Genomic DNA, 17488 nt, shown 5'->3' on the forward strand with positions numbered 1-17488 from the left:
ATGATATCGCGTGTAGTCATAAAGTCACCACATTGTGGAAATTCATGACAGAATTTTCTAGACAAACGCGGGTCTTGCGTATAATGTGCTACGCTTGTAGCATTTTTACGAGAAATTATATTCGTACAATTTTTCCATGCAGCCTTCCAATTAATTCGTATTGTGATAATAAACGAATAAATATTCATTTTTTTAATATTATTTTCCATGGATTATAACGTCTAATATATATTAACGATACAATTAATCGCTTTTATGTTAAATTTCATATTTTCATATACCATAATCAACTGTGAAAGAATTTACATTATAACGAGGCATATGCCTTGAAGCATTCGACACTGAAGATCTTGTCTAAAAATATACCTGTCAGATTAGTATGCTTTTCTAATAAAAACAAACACATTAAAAGTGTATAACTATACGAATAACATATTATTTTTCTGCTACAGAAAAATCTCGTCGTAATAGTATTTTTATCACGGACGATTCGATAATTTAGCCACGATTGTATTACTGGAATGAAAATCCTTCTCTGTCGTAAATCTTTCTCCAAAAGATGTAATACTTTAAAAGACAATTACTTTTAATACATCCAGATTTCCTCTTCATAGATACTACATAGAAGATGAAGAACCATCGTAGACCCTTAAATAATGCGATAAAAGGAAGGATAAAGCTACCTTATTCTCAAAACATTAAGAGAATCGTTTTCTTACTTGCCGAGGAAAAGCTTTCCCGATAGAGGTCTTATTTCAAAGTAACGACAAGACCGAACCAATGGCCCATTTTCACCTGTCTTAAATCAGTTCGGTTCGAGCATAGCCGTTATAATTGAGGTCGATAAGAGCTTCTCCAACGAAAGATCTATAAAAGCGGTATTATGTACTTACAAGAAGAGCTAGTACCCAACATTTTCTAATATTTCTCCGATATAGCGTGTCTCATAAGTAATACACACAAATGCAAAGTATGTTTAGCAGAATAAATGACGCAGATATGTTAAGGAAGTAATTAAAGTTTAAACTGTTTTACTTCGGACGCGACTCCACTTTACGTGAATTTAATATTGTTTTCCTCGTAGTTAGGAAATGGAACTTATTCTTATAATACTTTTCCACCGCTGTGTTATATTTTGCAGTGAAAGTACTTGGAAGGAAGGATGAAGTGGAAGGACAGGAAAATTCTAGCCAGATTCAGATGTGGAAACGAGACCAAAGCGAGGGAATTCTGGAAAGAAGAGGGAGAAAAAAGATGCAGACTATGTGGAAGGAAAGAAGAAGACCTGAGACAATTATTTAGTTGCCAACCCAATAATCAGATATTTTAAATGCAACTGATTATAGAAGAAAGAAGGAAGAGAGAAGCAGAAGAGATGACTATGTAAAAGGAAAGAAGAAGACCTGAGACATGTAATAGAAGAATGTGAAATAACCGGAGGACCAAAAGACATGGAAAAAACACTGAATGAGATTGGAGAAAGACTAACGGAAGTAAAAGCAACAATAGAGCAGAGAAGGGCAATACAAGACGGGGAGGAAAGACAAGAAGGCAGCACAGCAAGGAGGCAGAAGACCAGAAGTGGCAATAATGTGTAGTAATAAGTTGCAATAATCTTTAGTCATTAGTTTTAGCTGTGAGAGATAAGATAAGACACGGATTAAAAATAAATAATAATAATATTTTGCAGTGAATTTATACGAACACTTGAGTATCGAACATGGCATGAATTAGTTACCTTTTGAAAATACTGACAAAGAAACTTTGCATCTGTGCATTGTTAACGATATATATAAGGTGGTAGTTGGTGAAGGTGCCCATAAGAAATACTCTTGATGTTCAACAAAAAAGGTTTATTAAACTGTTGACAATCAACAGTCAACAATTTACGACCAACAATTAACGATTAACTATCAACGATCAACGATCAACAATCAAGAGTTAATAATCGCGTATCTCGAGTTGTGTTTGCTTCGCTATGACGCTAAACCTTTCGCACTTGGCAGCTCGGGGTAGAGTGGATCTTTTTCTTCCGAATATTCGGCGAAAGAACGGTAGAGATATCGATGGTACATTAGGCACCTCTGCCTTACGCTTTGAAGGTACAGCGCTTTGCGTCGCGTAGCCGTTGGAAAGTTCCGTGGTCGAGTGCCGCCACATATATAACGTGAAGATGGAATGAAAATTATGCTGAAATATAACAAGGTTAGCCCTTGATAGATGTTTAAAGTAAGCCTTGCGTGAGAAAATTTCTGCATAATTCTTTGTTTGAAACTTCGTACTGTTTTATCAGTCGTTGTTATCTTTCACGATGAAACGCAAACGCAGGTAATTAAATCATTCGATTAACAGGTTGTTACAAAAGGAGAAAAAAACAGATAGAGGACATGAAATCGTTTTTCTCTGGCGTAACAAAGGATGTTAATAAAAGATCAACATTGGGTTAGGCGAAGCGATGAAACATCTTGAAACTTGATTCCTTCTATTTTCCTTAACACAAAGACGAACCTAGTGATTCACTCTTTGAAGAAATTTTAATTTAAGTGCTGACTGTGCGCTTCTGAAAATTCAACCACTTGGTTAATCACGCGGGTTCTGCCTGCCCAAAAATAAAATCTTTTTAATTAGAAAAAAAAAATACTACGTGAAACATATAAAAGGACAAACGTATAAACGCAGCTAAAAAGTGAATTACATGGAAAGTTTCTATCTGTAAAAAATGTATGGCATGAAATTATGAGCTTTTAATAGGTTTATTAATTATAACTTTTTATTTTTCGTTTTTATTGCGTTTTTCGCATTTCAATAAAACTCCAAAAGTTTTCAATATAACGCAAACTGCTACAAATATCACATTACTAGCACGATACTAAACTTTCAAACTAGACTTTTAAATCAATTTATTAATCTGCATTTCGGCATTGCTTTCATCGTACTGAACTCTTTCTAACTGCAAGTGTAATTCGTTTAATAGCTTTTACGTTAGCCGCGGGCCGTGTTTCACCTTTTTTCGCACAGGAGCTCACCTTTCGCTCACCAACTCAAATTTTCCGACAGCGTTTGGAAACTGTTAAATGGCACGAACGAGAGCAGACAGCTGCTTGGTTAATTAAAATTCCCACCACATGTACAACTTTTGTTTGCGTATCAAACAATAAAGCATTGTCCAGCAAGCATTAATGAAAGCACGAGGATATTGTGCGCTGTAGGAAAAACCTTTTAATAAAACTTTACCGATAAAGGCGCGAAGATATCGCGCTGTAGGAAATATTTTTTAATAAGAAATTACAAAGATACAAACCACATGATTCCTGTGACATATGTGAAAGTATGTGTTTGTACACTTATCATAGAAGACTTTTACGACCGCATTGCGCGTATTATACGAAAAGTTTTTCAAATTTCGTTGTAAAATTTGGTCTATGCGCGTATAGAAGTTATAACTTACTTACTACAGTAGAAAATTAGTATGCAGCCTAAACATACGTAATATATTTATGAGAAGTTTCTGTAAATGTTGTAATACTCAGTCGAATTAGTGTAAAGTGCAAACTGACGGATAAATCGTTTAGGTCATTGAACCGGGTCATTCCTATAAATAAAAGGGCCAACAGGGCGCATCTAGTCTCTCGAATGTTCCTAAAATAGCGAGAATGTCGTCGGGACAAAATGGAACGCCTTTTGACTCGTCGTTGCGAGTTGCAGAAAAGAATCTCGTACGAAGAATATTTAAATTCGTTCCTCTGATAGTTTAGATCCTGCTGATAAAAATCAGTTTATGATATCGTAACGTTTAATTTACAATCTTTTTTAATTCAAATTATTAAATTCTGTTTTTTAACGCTGTGATTATAAAAGAGAACTTCTAGGATTAATTCGATCATCTTTTCTCTTCATTTATCTCTCTTATCTAAATTTTCTAATTTTGTGAAGTTCGAAGAAATTCAAGTACGAAACTTGTACCACTATGACGAATGTATACAATTTTAATTATGACAGATAATATTAATTACAGTATTAATTGTGAAAGAAGTTATAAAAGAGAATTTCGAGGATTAATTCGATCNATCTTTTCTCTTCATTTATCTCTCTTATCTAAATCTTCTAATTTTGTGAAGTTGGAAGAAATTCAAGTACGAAACTTGTACCGCTATGACGAATGTGTACAATTTTAATTATGACGGATAATATTAATTACAGTATTAATTGCGAAAGAAAGAATAAAACAGATGTTTAATCGAAAAGAGCGTGGTTTTTTCAAAAATAGAAATCTTTTTAATGTCTGTGATTTGTACGTTTAAACAGACTCTGAGAAAACAGTGTGTAATTTATCTTATTTATATTTTCCAATAATATTGAATTTGCGCTATTTTTACGTATTATTTCCATACTTGAAAGGCGAGTATCAGCAACGCTGAGAATATTTTTCCTTATCGTCAGTTAACACTGATTGCAAAATTAAACAGAAATAGTTAAATGATAATTATATTCAAAACTATATAATAATTATATAAAATGTAATATAAGTACAATAGAAGTTTTTATATAATATTGTATATAATATTGAATACAATCATTTCTTAATTATTTCTCTATTTAATTTTGCAATTATCGTTAACTGACGATTATACAAAATATTATACAACAATATTTATCTATTACACGATTATTTTTCATACATCACATTTTAACACTACAGACCTACGTCAATGGTTATTTACCTAAAACCTGGTATCTTTCTCTTATTTCTACTTATGCTCTAAGCCTAAATCTCATTATATTAACAAATTTCCTTAGATATACATCAGTATAACATCAGTCCTTGATCTTATTCACACCGGCAGGACATTAGTTGTGCGACTAATGCTCCAATGTCAACTCTGTCGCCTTCATTTCTGCCTGGATAAAGTACACCAACTATTTTCCTTCTTAAATGTTCCCTACGATCACCATTTCTGAGGAATTCCATTCTTCTTCCCTTGCTCTACACGGTTCGACCGTGGGCAATCACTTAAAAGTTTAAAGCTCTCTATTCCTTCGCGTATTACACAGTCGACGAAACTCAGTCATTTAATTTCAGTATATTTGCAGCACCACATCAACCCACGTCTCGTGCCTTGCGGACTGATCTTAATTAAGCTATAACTCTGTTACACACAATTTAGAAATAATTAAACAGAAATATCACCATTTAATCGGATCTATGCTTCTGGTGCGCAATTTTTGCCAAAGTTTAGTCGACTATAGCATGGAAAATTACCAGCAACTATATTAAAATAGGACGGCTGCTAAATATTCCTAAATACCTATTAACAGGAGAAAAAGTTTGGCCGAGAACTACTAGCCCAGTTTTCTCTTCCACAACCAAATAAATATATTCAACATATGTTCCCGATGGGAACTGGTTTCTAAAGCTTGTCAAAGCGATCTTTGGCTCGCATCCGATCTTTCTTCAGTAAATTGTCCTCTTACGCCCGCGTTCAATCTGCAGGGTCCAGGCCTTGACCTTAACTTTTAAAATTACTCCCACGTAGGGAGAATTGCACGTTTTAAGCCTTTCAAAGAGGTGGCTGTAGCATGTGTTCATACGTGTATAACCCTTAGTCGTTGCCTCTGTGAATAAAGCTCGCTCTAAATACAACAACGCTGGTTCAGGGTTGCGAACGAAATATTTGTTACCTCAAGGTTATCAAATGATATCAGCAGACAAGGTCAAGGATGATCCAGGAAAGAAATATCTGGCCTGACTCGCTACACGTAAGAGATACGATTCTAAGTCAGTATATATCCTGGCTTTCGTTATCGGGACTTCATCGAATCCTTAGTCACGCTTATCAAATTTAATTGATGGATAACGACGTTGCGTGAAAGTTCAACAGGTTACGACAGGTGCGATGGAGAAGTTTACCGAGCACGAACGCACCAGTCATTGTACTTCTTTCGGATTTGGAAGTCGTATCGTTGAAATGAAAAATTAATTTTATTAGTTGTATACTCGTGTACTCGTTTCTGTTAACAAAGTACCTTTCGTGCTGTGTCGTAATCAACGAGAAAATGCGGATATTTTAAAAGATTAATTTGTTGGCGGACATTTTTGCATATCTGTATTCTTAAATCTCTCTCTTCCTAACTAATTCTCGATCTGCTTGTCTTATTAAAGAAGAAATTAAGATATTATTGCATGGTAGATAATCAGAGTAAATTTGCAGCAGCTAGAATTTCGGTGAAAATGAATTTTTGGAAATATCACCTACTTACGTCTTGATTGCACTTAATTAAGCATTTAATTAAGCACGTCTCGAAAGGGTAAGGGGTTAGACAATAAAAGAGAGGTGATTTTGTATTTAGATAATTAAAGGAAACCAAAAACCCGGCCTGTTATTTTCTGCAAGTAAAGTTTGACGACGAAAACGAGAATTATTCGATTTATCATAAGTCTAATTTGTTAAATTAAACTACTGAATTAAATTACTTTATCAAAATATTAAACTCTGCATCGTATTCTTTGTTTCAACGTGGTAAATAAATCATCACGTATTGTATACTTAAATTTTAAACGTTGCAAACATTCTGTGAGTCCCGTTCCTCATTTATCGTCTTGCTCCATTTAACAACCAATACGCGAATTAAAAAGTGAACTTGCAATCTCCTAAACTGAATGCTTCATTATTAGGCAGTTAGTTGGAATATCGTAATTCATTACGACATCATTACTTATATATTACCGTATCGTATTCCGATGTTTACATAAACTAAGGCAATATACTTAAATCAAGTAATTTTAGAAATAAAAATTCGCTTCTCGGAATTGTCCTTTTCCCAAATGATTATAAGAGAGATAAACTAAAGAAGAGCTTACCAAAGTACTTGGAAGGGAGGATGAAGTAGAAGGACAGGAAAATTCTAGCCAGATTCAAATGTGGAAACGAGACCAAAGCGAGGGAATACTGGAAAGAAGAGGGAGAAAAAAGATGTAGAATATGTGGAAGGAAAGAAGAAGACCTGAGACAATTATTTAGTTGCCAACCCAATAATCAGATATTTTAAATGCAACTGATTATAGAAGAAAGAAGGAAGAGAGAAGCAGAAGAGATGACTATGTAAAAGGAAAGAAGAAGACCTGAGACATGTAATAGAAGAATGTGAAATAACCGGAGGACCAAAAGACATGGAAAAAACACTGAATGAGACTGGAGAAGGACTAACGGAATTAAAAGCAATAAAGAGTAGAGAAGGGCAATACAAGACGGGGAGGAAAGACAAGAAGGCAGCACAGCAAGGAGGCAGAAGACCAAAAGTGGCAATAATGTGTAGTCATAAGTTGCAATAGTTTTTAGTCATTAGTTTTAGCTGTGAGAGATAAGAATAAGCTAAGGGAGTGTATACAATAAAGTAGATAAGAGGTGAGGTAGATATATAAGGAGCAAAATAAGTGTAAGAAATGTAAAACCGAAAGTTCGTTCAAAGGGAAAAGGCACGGACTAAATAGAATAATAATAATAAATAATATAAGAGAGATAAAAAGAGAGAGGAGAATAAATTAACCCTTTGCACTCCTATGTCGAGTGTGACTCGACATCACAGTTTTTTGTCTCAGGAGCTCCTTTGTCGAGTCCCACTCGACATTCCTTCAGTCCCACGTTTTTTTGCGAAACGTGCGAAAGAAAACCAGGATTGCATCCTGGAAATTGTTTCAAGATACATCATACACTTAAAAATTACAGAATACAACAATAGTGTGAATAAAACTGGTGTTTAAGTGAATTTGTCTCTTCCTTTATTTATTTAAATTGTCTTATTTTTTAGTTAAAGTAAATTTCAAATAAAACACTTAAGAGCGTTGGCAGCTGCTGGTAACGAAATTGAAATAAAATTCCACGTGCAAAGGGTTAATGTTTCGCTGCAAGAAGAATCTACCTAACGTTCGCATGTCAGAATTTCGTTTCTGCTAATGAATTTCGGCTTTATCCTTATCAGCAAAATTAAACGGTTACTCGATTCGCTTAATGAAAATGAAACGCAGGAAACGCAGCGTTTACAAGCCAACCGGAACCCATCGATGCGTTTCATTGCGATATCGCAATTAATTACGCTATCGCAAAGCGTACGTATGGGATCAAGTAAAGTTATCACGAGCCGAAATCGATGCATAGGATTCTGTTTAATTGGATGCAACGATAACCTTGCGAATCAAGCGAGGGAAGACGAAGAGCGAGAACTGAAAAGGGTTGACTTCACCTACTCGTCCGCGCACTTCCTTCCTTCGAGCAATCGTATCCGATTCTCCGGAGCTTTGCGAGGTGACGAGGAGGAAGGGAGATAGAGGATCTCCTGTTTTCAGTGATGGCCTCAAATTGCCAATAGGAAGCTTCCGTAAGTACGCTGGCGTAGAAAATTAAATCGCTAAATCTTCGGCGAAAAATTGCCGATGTTCGAACTGCCGTAACTTGGCGAAGCAATGTCGTACAGCGATCCACCTGGGCTTGTTTTTACCTTCAGCCATCCTTCATTTTCGTAATTCGATGTGTCACTCGTGTACGAGATTGACACGATGGTGGAGGATCAATAAAATGGAAAGACGAATAAATAATTTCGCTCTTCGTCACAAGCGTTCGCCCCAATTCGCCTAAAAAGGTATCGCATTTCATTCGCTCGTGAAAGTCAAAAAGTTGCGGAAAAATTGCTGTATGAATGGTGAAGTAACGTAATCTTTCAGCGGAAAAGTGTGTGAAATTGACACGGGGGTGTAGGTCAGAGCATGAAACCTGGACCTTCACAGTTCTGAGTTGATGTTTCTCAAAGATGTTTTTACATCATACAGCGTGTGGGAAGATGAAAGTGCATTTGCTTTCCAAGAATTTTACAAACTCAGGCGTCTCTACGGATATCGGAAGAGAAGAAATAGAGAAACTTAAACGCGACACATTCGAACGAACTATGAGCAGTTCGAGAAGCGAACAAATTTTTCCCAAGTAGAATCTAACATTGGCCGAACAGTTCCTTAAAATGATTTTTCTTGGTTATCGCAGAAATCCATAGGAATTTTCATTCGCAATCCAATTCTACGCTCATAATTAAATGCTTTTCCAACTCTTGTGATTTGTTTTAATGCTTGTAAGACTATCGAATCATTGTAATATCGAAATAAGTACAATAGAACCTCCGTTATGTGAACGTTCTATTATGAACGTTCTGTTATTTGAACGTCCTATTGCATATAAACCGTATACAGGGTGCCCCCAACAACTGGAACAAGCCATAGTGGGTGGAAGGTAGTAGGTAGAAGGTAGAAAAAATTTCATTAGGAAAAATGAATTGTTATGGTTTCCTGTATTGCATCGCGTGTTACATGTGTTTTCTCCGAAAGTGAAGGCATATAACTAATTTCTATCTTTTCTATTATTTCTCTATTTTTTTAAATGGAACTACACATTGTTTTGTAGCGACACATGAGTCAATGGAAGATTCGAATCGGGAGAGACTCATATTGTTGTACCTTGGAGTGCCAACGTTGTTTTGGTTTGGTAGGTTCAAAGGTAAACAAACTCCGGACAAAACATTATCGCCGTTATTTGTAATCGCCAACCAGAGTTACATTTGAGCTTTTCGTAATATCACCGGTCGATACAAATAGACGAACATGCTCTCTAGGACAATGATTATAGCGAGCCATACAGTCGAATAGCGAGCGTAGAGTTGAACAGTAGCATTGAACGAGCAACGATTACGACCGACATACACTGTCTCTGTACTTGTATTTAAAGTGATTTTAATATACACTGACTATTTTATACAATTTGATCACTCGTCTCTTTAATAAACCAACATGTATAATAATCCACCTTAGTTCTATACACCGTTCGATGCATTTTTTAATTCTCTACAAAGAAGCATCGAGGTGCTTGGGTCGAAAAATAATTAGTTCGAAACATATTTCGACTTCAATCTTATAAATCTTATCGTACGAAAGACTAGGAAAGGAAATATAACGCAATGTGCTCCTATGTTCGTGTTTTCCTTGACCTTCATCATTGAAATATCTTTTGAACTTGACATTTTCAGACACAAGTACCTAATACTTTCTTATAGGGAATTAAGAAATGCATCGAATGGTGTACAGAAACACATATAGTTTCATTTAAAATTACATTACATTACCCAGTCACATTGACACTGAGATCTCTCTAAATAAAAATATGAAAAGAATCGAAATAGCTTATTAAGTTTCCCCCGTGAAGTCAAACGACTTTCATCTCAAACATTTTCTCGCACTTCTGATATTTACACAAATAAATCACGTATAAACATTTAAGACGGATATACTGTATAATAATGACAGTTAACAGTTAATAATAACTAATACAAGTATAAGAAAAATAAGAATATATTGTTATTGTTGTTATTATTATTCATAATCTTTGTCTTTCGGCTCATGGCGGTTTCCAGTTCACATTCATTCTTATTTTCCTTATTTCTTAAATCTATCCCTCAAATCTATTATTCTTTGTACAATTCATATCCTTGACTACTACACTGTTTAATTAATTAACAGTATTAATTAATTAATTAACTTAATTATTCGTTCATGATGCTCTCAACTTCTAACAGACTTTCCTCTATTTCTTGGCCTCCCACACCCACAACTTTTTGATTTTTGTTTCCACCTTCTATTTCTCCTCTTTTCTCGCCCCAACTCGCTCGTTTTGCTTCCACTATTCTTTTCATCTTTGCTACCCTGCTTGTATCGTGTACCAACACCTCCCTTGTTTATTTGTTGCATTTAACTTCCTCGCATCGTTTCGCTATATATTTCAACTTCGCATGTTTTGCATCTCCTGCTATCCTCCTTTGTCAAGTGTTTGTTCGCCAGGGTTTATTTCCCATTCTGAATCTGGCTATTAATTTTCTCTCCCTTTTTCTCCTTTTCCTCTTATGTATGATGGATCTACGTACAATCTTATATATTTGTAGTACTCCTTATAATTTGGCTCTTGTATCCCCCCTGATATTATGTACAATTGCAGCTATCTATCTATTCCTCTATATCGCTATCCTTTCATCCAAGCAGATCATCCCCTCTCCTTTTCCATTCGTTTTTCCCGCTTTGTCCTTTCCTTTTTCCACTTCCTTTACACATTCCATTTCCAGCTTCTTACTCGATATCCTCCTCGCTTCTTCCTGATACTTCATTGCTCCTTTACCCGCTACAGTACTCAATTCCTTTGACTTCGTTTCCTGTCTTATTATATACTTTGGCGTGGTTCTTTTCACACCTAGGATTCGCTTCAAATTACCTTCTCCGTATCTTATCCATTCTTCTCTTCCCCATCCCCAGATCTCCGCTCCGTACAATGCCACGCTCCCTACCAGCAACCGGAACATCTCGTGAACAGATTCCCGAAACTCGCAAGTGTTCATTCTAAGGCTTGAGAACGATCTGTACAATGAAATAGCACAATGAGTGAACCGTTAGAGTATGTTACGAACACTTTGCAATACTTTTGAATACTTTGGAACGAACACTTTGACTTTGCAACTTTTCACGTTGATTGAATACTTTTATTACGTTTACAAGAAAGCTTCTTGCACGCAGGTGTTACTTACTTATCTGACGTTGTAGAGCCACAGGAATTTCACCGTATCAAGTAATAACCAGGTTATTGATAAAAAGTCAGAAGCGGATAAAGTGTTACAACCGTTCTTGACCCCGGGTCGATCGTAACACTGCATGGCCATGATAGTAACACACGTTTAACTTTGCAAGACTAAGATATGTATCGATCTAAATTATGATAATGAGCAGAAAAAGAGTAAAACTTGTAATTAATCACTGGGAATCGCAATTGCGACAAATATAAAAGACATTTTGATCGGTGCATGTTCCATGTGCTTGATCCTTACACTCGGTACATCGCACACATTTTTCGTTTAGTTTCCACGTGCTGCAGGATACCGTCCACACCTGACGATAGTATTCTTCACCTTCTCACTTACTTTCGGACACTTTCGACTTTAAATTATAAATTTTGACTAGCGAGACGCTCAAAACTGCCGAGTAACGATCGGAATTACTTGGAAAAAGGCCAGATGAAAGATTAACAAATAGAAAATTAACCACTTGCAAGAGAAATATTTACATTAGAATTTCAAGTGAGTAAGAAAAAGCTACTTTGGGGTATCGAAAAGTTATTTTCTTCGCTATGTACATGTTTCTTGCGTACCTATGTGGTTCAACATGGATGAGTGTATCGTATATTCAAAATTGCTGTTAATATCTGTGATATGTTTGAGATATTTAACGTGAACTATCTTAGTATTCGGACCATTCGAAAATCCTATAGAGCGAAGCTTGGGTATTGGATTCGATTCGATTCGGATTTATGAATTCAGATATCCCCCGCGTAAACGGTATTTTCTTGTAACACAGATTCGCTGTACCAGCTTCGAGAATTGGGAGAATTGGAGAAATCCGTAGAAGCAAAGGAAGGTAATGAGAATTTTTAAACGCAAGCACCGTCGTTCGGTGTTTCTTAATGGAGCAAGCGTATGGAATTTTTGAATATCGATATTTTTAATCCACTTTTACTTAGCGGAATATTAATCCTTCGCGTTTGAACGTTTTGTTAGGAAAGTAGCAACTGCAAGCTTCTCGGATAAAAAGTCGATGGCATTGTTTACATCTAACATAAATAATATGGATACGTAATACTTGAAATTAATCGGTGATTATTTTAATAAACGTATTTCTCTTAGCATCGTAAGAAATGACATATGTACTTTTCCTAACTGTCAGCACCTAACCACCGCTTTTGCGTTGATTCTCCGTCTCGTGTAACGCATTTTCGCAAGACACGGCATTTTTTATCTACTTTTTATCTACCGCGTTACACGCCAAATTCCCACACATGTGGAACTTCATTCTATCGCTACCTGTTCCTCGCTCGCAGCGCTAGGATATTCCGCTCGAGGACAGGTCGAAGAAAGAAAGAGAAAAATAGAGAGTGGAAGGGATGACGGACGAAGTACAAAAGGTAGAAGAGAACAGAAAAGACACGAACAAGGAAGGATGGGGAATCTACCGCTCGAAGGCAGAGAAGATAGGAGCTAAGGGCAGAGGGTGAAGGGTGGCTGAAAAGAGAAGGTCGAGGAGATAGGGAACGTACTTGTACGAGGATGGAAGAACGCGAGAAGAAAGGATGGACGGTACGGAAGATGAGAAACGAAATTAGATAAAGAGGAACAACTAGAATGGAAAGGGGGTGAGCAAGAGAGAAGGAAAGCAGGAGAACGACGAAAAGGAGGGAGAGGACATGAATGAGCGAGCGAACGATCACTGGAAAATGGACAGAGACGCCTAAAGTTGGTGAAGAGCGAGATGAGGAAGGAGCAACGGGCTGAGGGACAGAGGAGGAAGAGGGAGAACTCCTGCCAGCTGCAGATCGATAGAACGGAGCTGCGTGATGCTCTCGGCTTTCCACACAGGAAACCGATAGACGCGATGGAACGCCATGAATGAGATACGTGGGTTACGTGATGAACATGCTTCGAGGAAATTACAAGTAAGTGTGTACGAAGGCCGGCGTTGTTAATACAAAGAGCGTGTGCCACGTTTCTCGCCGCTTGGCAACGTAAAATGAGATTTACCACGCGGAAAACGTAGTCCGCCGGCGAGCTCGCGCTGAAAACTGTTGCACCGTTTATGATCCAAATAATTCTGACGTCACAATGTGCATATACGAGATTGTTGTTTGTTTGGTCGCGAGATCGCGTAATTACTTTTACTTCAACGATTTCTAAAATGCAACCACGTTGTTCCCGCTACGTATTTTCACTTTCTTTCGCGTTTTACGGTTTTACTGGCTCGCTCGTCAAATTTCCATCGCTAACTGAGAACAGATGCATCGCGCGGTCCGTGAAAATTCTTTTCTCAAAATTGTTAGGGTCGATGGGGTCTTGCTGTTCGTGTTTTGGGTTCCTCCGATGTCTTTCAAATGATTCAATGAGACTTTCAAAAGCAATATATCGCCTTTATTGTATACTATATACAGAAAGGAAAGAAATCAAGGATATGTTTTTTTTTTATTTAATACTTTACATTCACAATTTGTCCAATTTGGACATTTGGTAGAATCTTTTAGCTGCTTGGTAATCATGTGGGTGGCAACCCCCAGTGGGGTACCATCTTCGTGTTTGTTCGGTTATATCCTTTGTGACGGATGTGTTGAGAATATATACGCAATAGATTTGTCTATACATGTACATGTATATTCTAGTTCTTTTTACATAATACTTTGCTTTAATAATTTTAATAATAATATAATTTTAAAATAATTTTAAAAATATAATCTTCTAATAATAATTTTATATACTTTGCTTTACATTATTTTATGTAGAAGGAATAGTCGACTGTTTTTAGTGATCTTACAATAAGTTTGGAAGACATTAGAAGATTTTGGCAAACCAACGTAACATATATACATCTTTGTTTCAAGCCAGATATGTAATCAAAGAACTAAAGATAATATCTTTGTACATTAAATCAAAGTCCATCTTTCACGTCTCGCAAGAAAAAATTTAATTCTTTCATTAAAAATAATTTTACTTAACAAGATATCTTTATTTTTCTTCTTATTAATACTCGACCAGAGATATATTTACCGCTGAAAGGAATTGAATAGAAATAAATATAAAATTCTGCCTCGTAAACTCTTTAAATAGCTTTTACCATCTGTTAAATCTTTTATTATCTACAAATTTATGAATCTTGTTATTCAAGCGCTATTAAGATTACTTATAATCTTCCACTTTCTGAAAAGAAGCATAACAGAAAATAATTTTTCGAGTTATTTGCCTTTTCATGGGAATTTAGACATATTTATCTAATCTTAGTATTCTTCTTTCTAAATTTATCATTTACAATCTACAGCGCATAAACGTTATCACATATATATATAAATAGTAAATGAAGTACGTTACTGATCAATTGAGTACGTTATGGTTGCTTCGACGTTTAATTTATTTAAAAAACGTTAGGAAACTTTTTAAAATTCTTATTAATGGCTAGAATATATGTATAAATTCTATGTACAATTTTAATATGCTCTGATCTTCACGTTTAAATGCTAAACATAGTGCAAGTAACAGTAGATTTACGTTCATATTTGTCATATTTATTTTATGTAATAGATAGAATGAAATTTTGCATACTTATGTGTATACTTTATTCTCATTTTAGAAACAGTTGAAATTCGGTATGGATTTTGAAAACGGTTGCGATTCACATGACTTGTTGTACATGTGAACATATTGATGGAAAATTTATTGACGTTTCAAAAATTTTAGAACAGCTTTTTCACACAAATCTATACGCAATCCGATAGCTCTTGTTAAATATGTTCTTATGGCGAACGTGTGAAAAAGCGTGGTCATATCCGAGCAAGTCTTTTTTCTTGTGAGAACGGGTAATTGTAAATTGTTTTATAACAAAAACAGCTGTAAAATATGTTTGGCTCATGCACTTTGAAAATTAAATTTCCTGTAGCTAAATATGCTGTAACTATTCAAAATTTTACTTTCACATTCATAATACTTTATTAAACAATTATTTCTCTGCTAATGATTATCATTTACTACTCACTGTGTTATCTATATGTGTAATTTATATAGATTGCCAATGCCGATAAGACACTATTAAATTTCGATATTTGGAAAATAAATCTAATTTATTGCAAAAAAAAAGGTATAATTTGCATATTAATTTACGCTTTCATAAGTACTCATTGTGTGCAACAAGTAATTCTGTAACTAGGAAGTTCAAAAAATACAGAGATACATGTACTGTGTATATTTCAATTATATTTCTTTAGTTCATTTATATTTAATTAAATCTGATTTACTGCATATTAAATTTATTTCTAAGATGTTATTATCTGCAACGTGAACATTAAAAACATACAATCGTCCATGAGTATAAAACGCAAGATCATATTTTATAAATTACTAGGATCTCTTATTTCCATTTTATGATTAGTTAATCCTGCGCGCTTCAAATATTACGGCATCGTCAATGTTGACTCTTTAATCGATGAGTAATCGTACGTCTATTGCTTGTATTATATTCACGATTAAAATTATAGCATAGTTCAATATAAACCAACAAACAAATTATTCATAATGCGAATCCATTCATTCGTTCGTATTTCGTTAAAAAGACGCAGGTATACGATTATAAGTAAATCAAACGTATATACGTTTGACGCAATAGGTCTGACGGTGGAACATGCAACAAGGATTAAAGGCCATAGATGCTCCACTCTCTACAGATGCGTTGCACCTCCTATACCGACCTATACAGTGACACAAAAATAAACTCCCTGGATGGAGGCTACAATCAATGACGTCATGTTCGGTCAGAGTTCACCGGTCAGTGACCTCTGCTCGTTCCAGTCACCTGGCAGCAGTAACAAAAGACTCGGCGCAACTGCTCGCGAAACAATATTTCAACTGTACGATCCTTCGTTGGTTATATTTCCGCAACGTAAACACGCCGGGCCGAGTAGATCAACGATAGAACCACGCGATAGTGCACGCGAAAACCAAATTGATCGACATAGTGAACACCACATTTATATGAAAAACACACACACACATGGCCATATATATATGTATATATAAGTGCATGCATCGACTGGCAAACTACCGAATCTGTCTCTATTATTCTGATATTCCCCTCTTTATCGCTCAAATTGCCGCGTCGATATTGTTTTGGACAATCACATTACACAATTAGAACATAACTAACCAGTTTCTTGCATCTACAAACATACTAACCAGCCAAATCAACACGTAACCATCGTACGTTAAATATCAAATTCAATCATTGAGTGATGTTCGATCCTAGATTATTTCGAATGATCAAAAACTCGCGCGATGATGTATGCATATTCAGGTAGAGAAATGTTATCGACCATGAAATCGTGGAGGTGAAAGAAATAAGACAGAAGGGCGGTACGCAGCAGGAACATGACGTTCAACTACTTACTTACTTGCTGTCGACGTTCCCTAGCTGACAAGACGATGACGATTCGTCGCTGTCATTGTCATCAGCCTCTTCAGGCAGGGGTTGTGCTGCGGCATGGCTCCTGTCGCCGGTCTCCAGGTCAGCGACGAGAGTGTACATCGACGATTTTTAAATAAACGTAGAACGTGGCCTTCTCGACGACATTGTCGTCAATCCCACAAATCAACGTGCAAACCACTTTTCGCGTGTTGTCCCTCGCGTTACACGACAGAAACGTAATCGCCTAGGTCCATGAAGAGGGCCAATTTCGTTCACGAACCCTTATACACCCGATTGCAAGTAGCGCCCTCCCGCCATCAAACTGGCTGATTGTGTACAAATAACGCCGGTGGCACCACCTTGCGCACGAATAACGAAAACTTTCACGAAGTTAGTGATCGATTCATGTAAGTACACTAGTTGCATGGT

The 17488-nt window shown here is 36.1% G+C and overlaps 1 protein-coding gene across 4 annotated transcripts in view; it reads right to left on the reverse strand.

The window, feature by feature from the left end:
* LOC122571792 overlaps positions 1–17353 on the reverse strand; it is a 215792-nt gene extending 198439 nt beyond the window's left edge. Inside the window, exon 1 of one of the 4 annotated variants that reach the window (XM_043735942.1) lies at positions 17046–17353. In XM_043735942.1, coding sequence (XP_043591877.1) covers positions 17046–17179 — 134 coding nt within the window. In that variant the 5' untranslated portion in view covers positions 17180–17353. Of the gene's footprint in view, positions 1–17041 lie in introns of all 4 variants that reach the window. The other 3 variants (XM_043735944.1, XM_043735943.1, XM_043735946.1) reach the window with 3 other exon arrangements.
* Positions 17354–17488: the final 135 nt, after the last annotated feature.

The sequence above is a fragment of the Bombus pyrosoma genome, linkage group LG10 (genome assembly GCF_014825855.1).
Source record: "Bombus pyrosoma isolate SC7728 linkage group LG10, ASM1482585v1, whole genome shotgun sequence".
Taxonomy (NCBI): domain Eukaryota; kingdom Metazoa; phylum Arthropoda; class Insecta; order Hymenoptera; family Apidae; genus Bombus; species Bombus pyrosoma.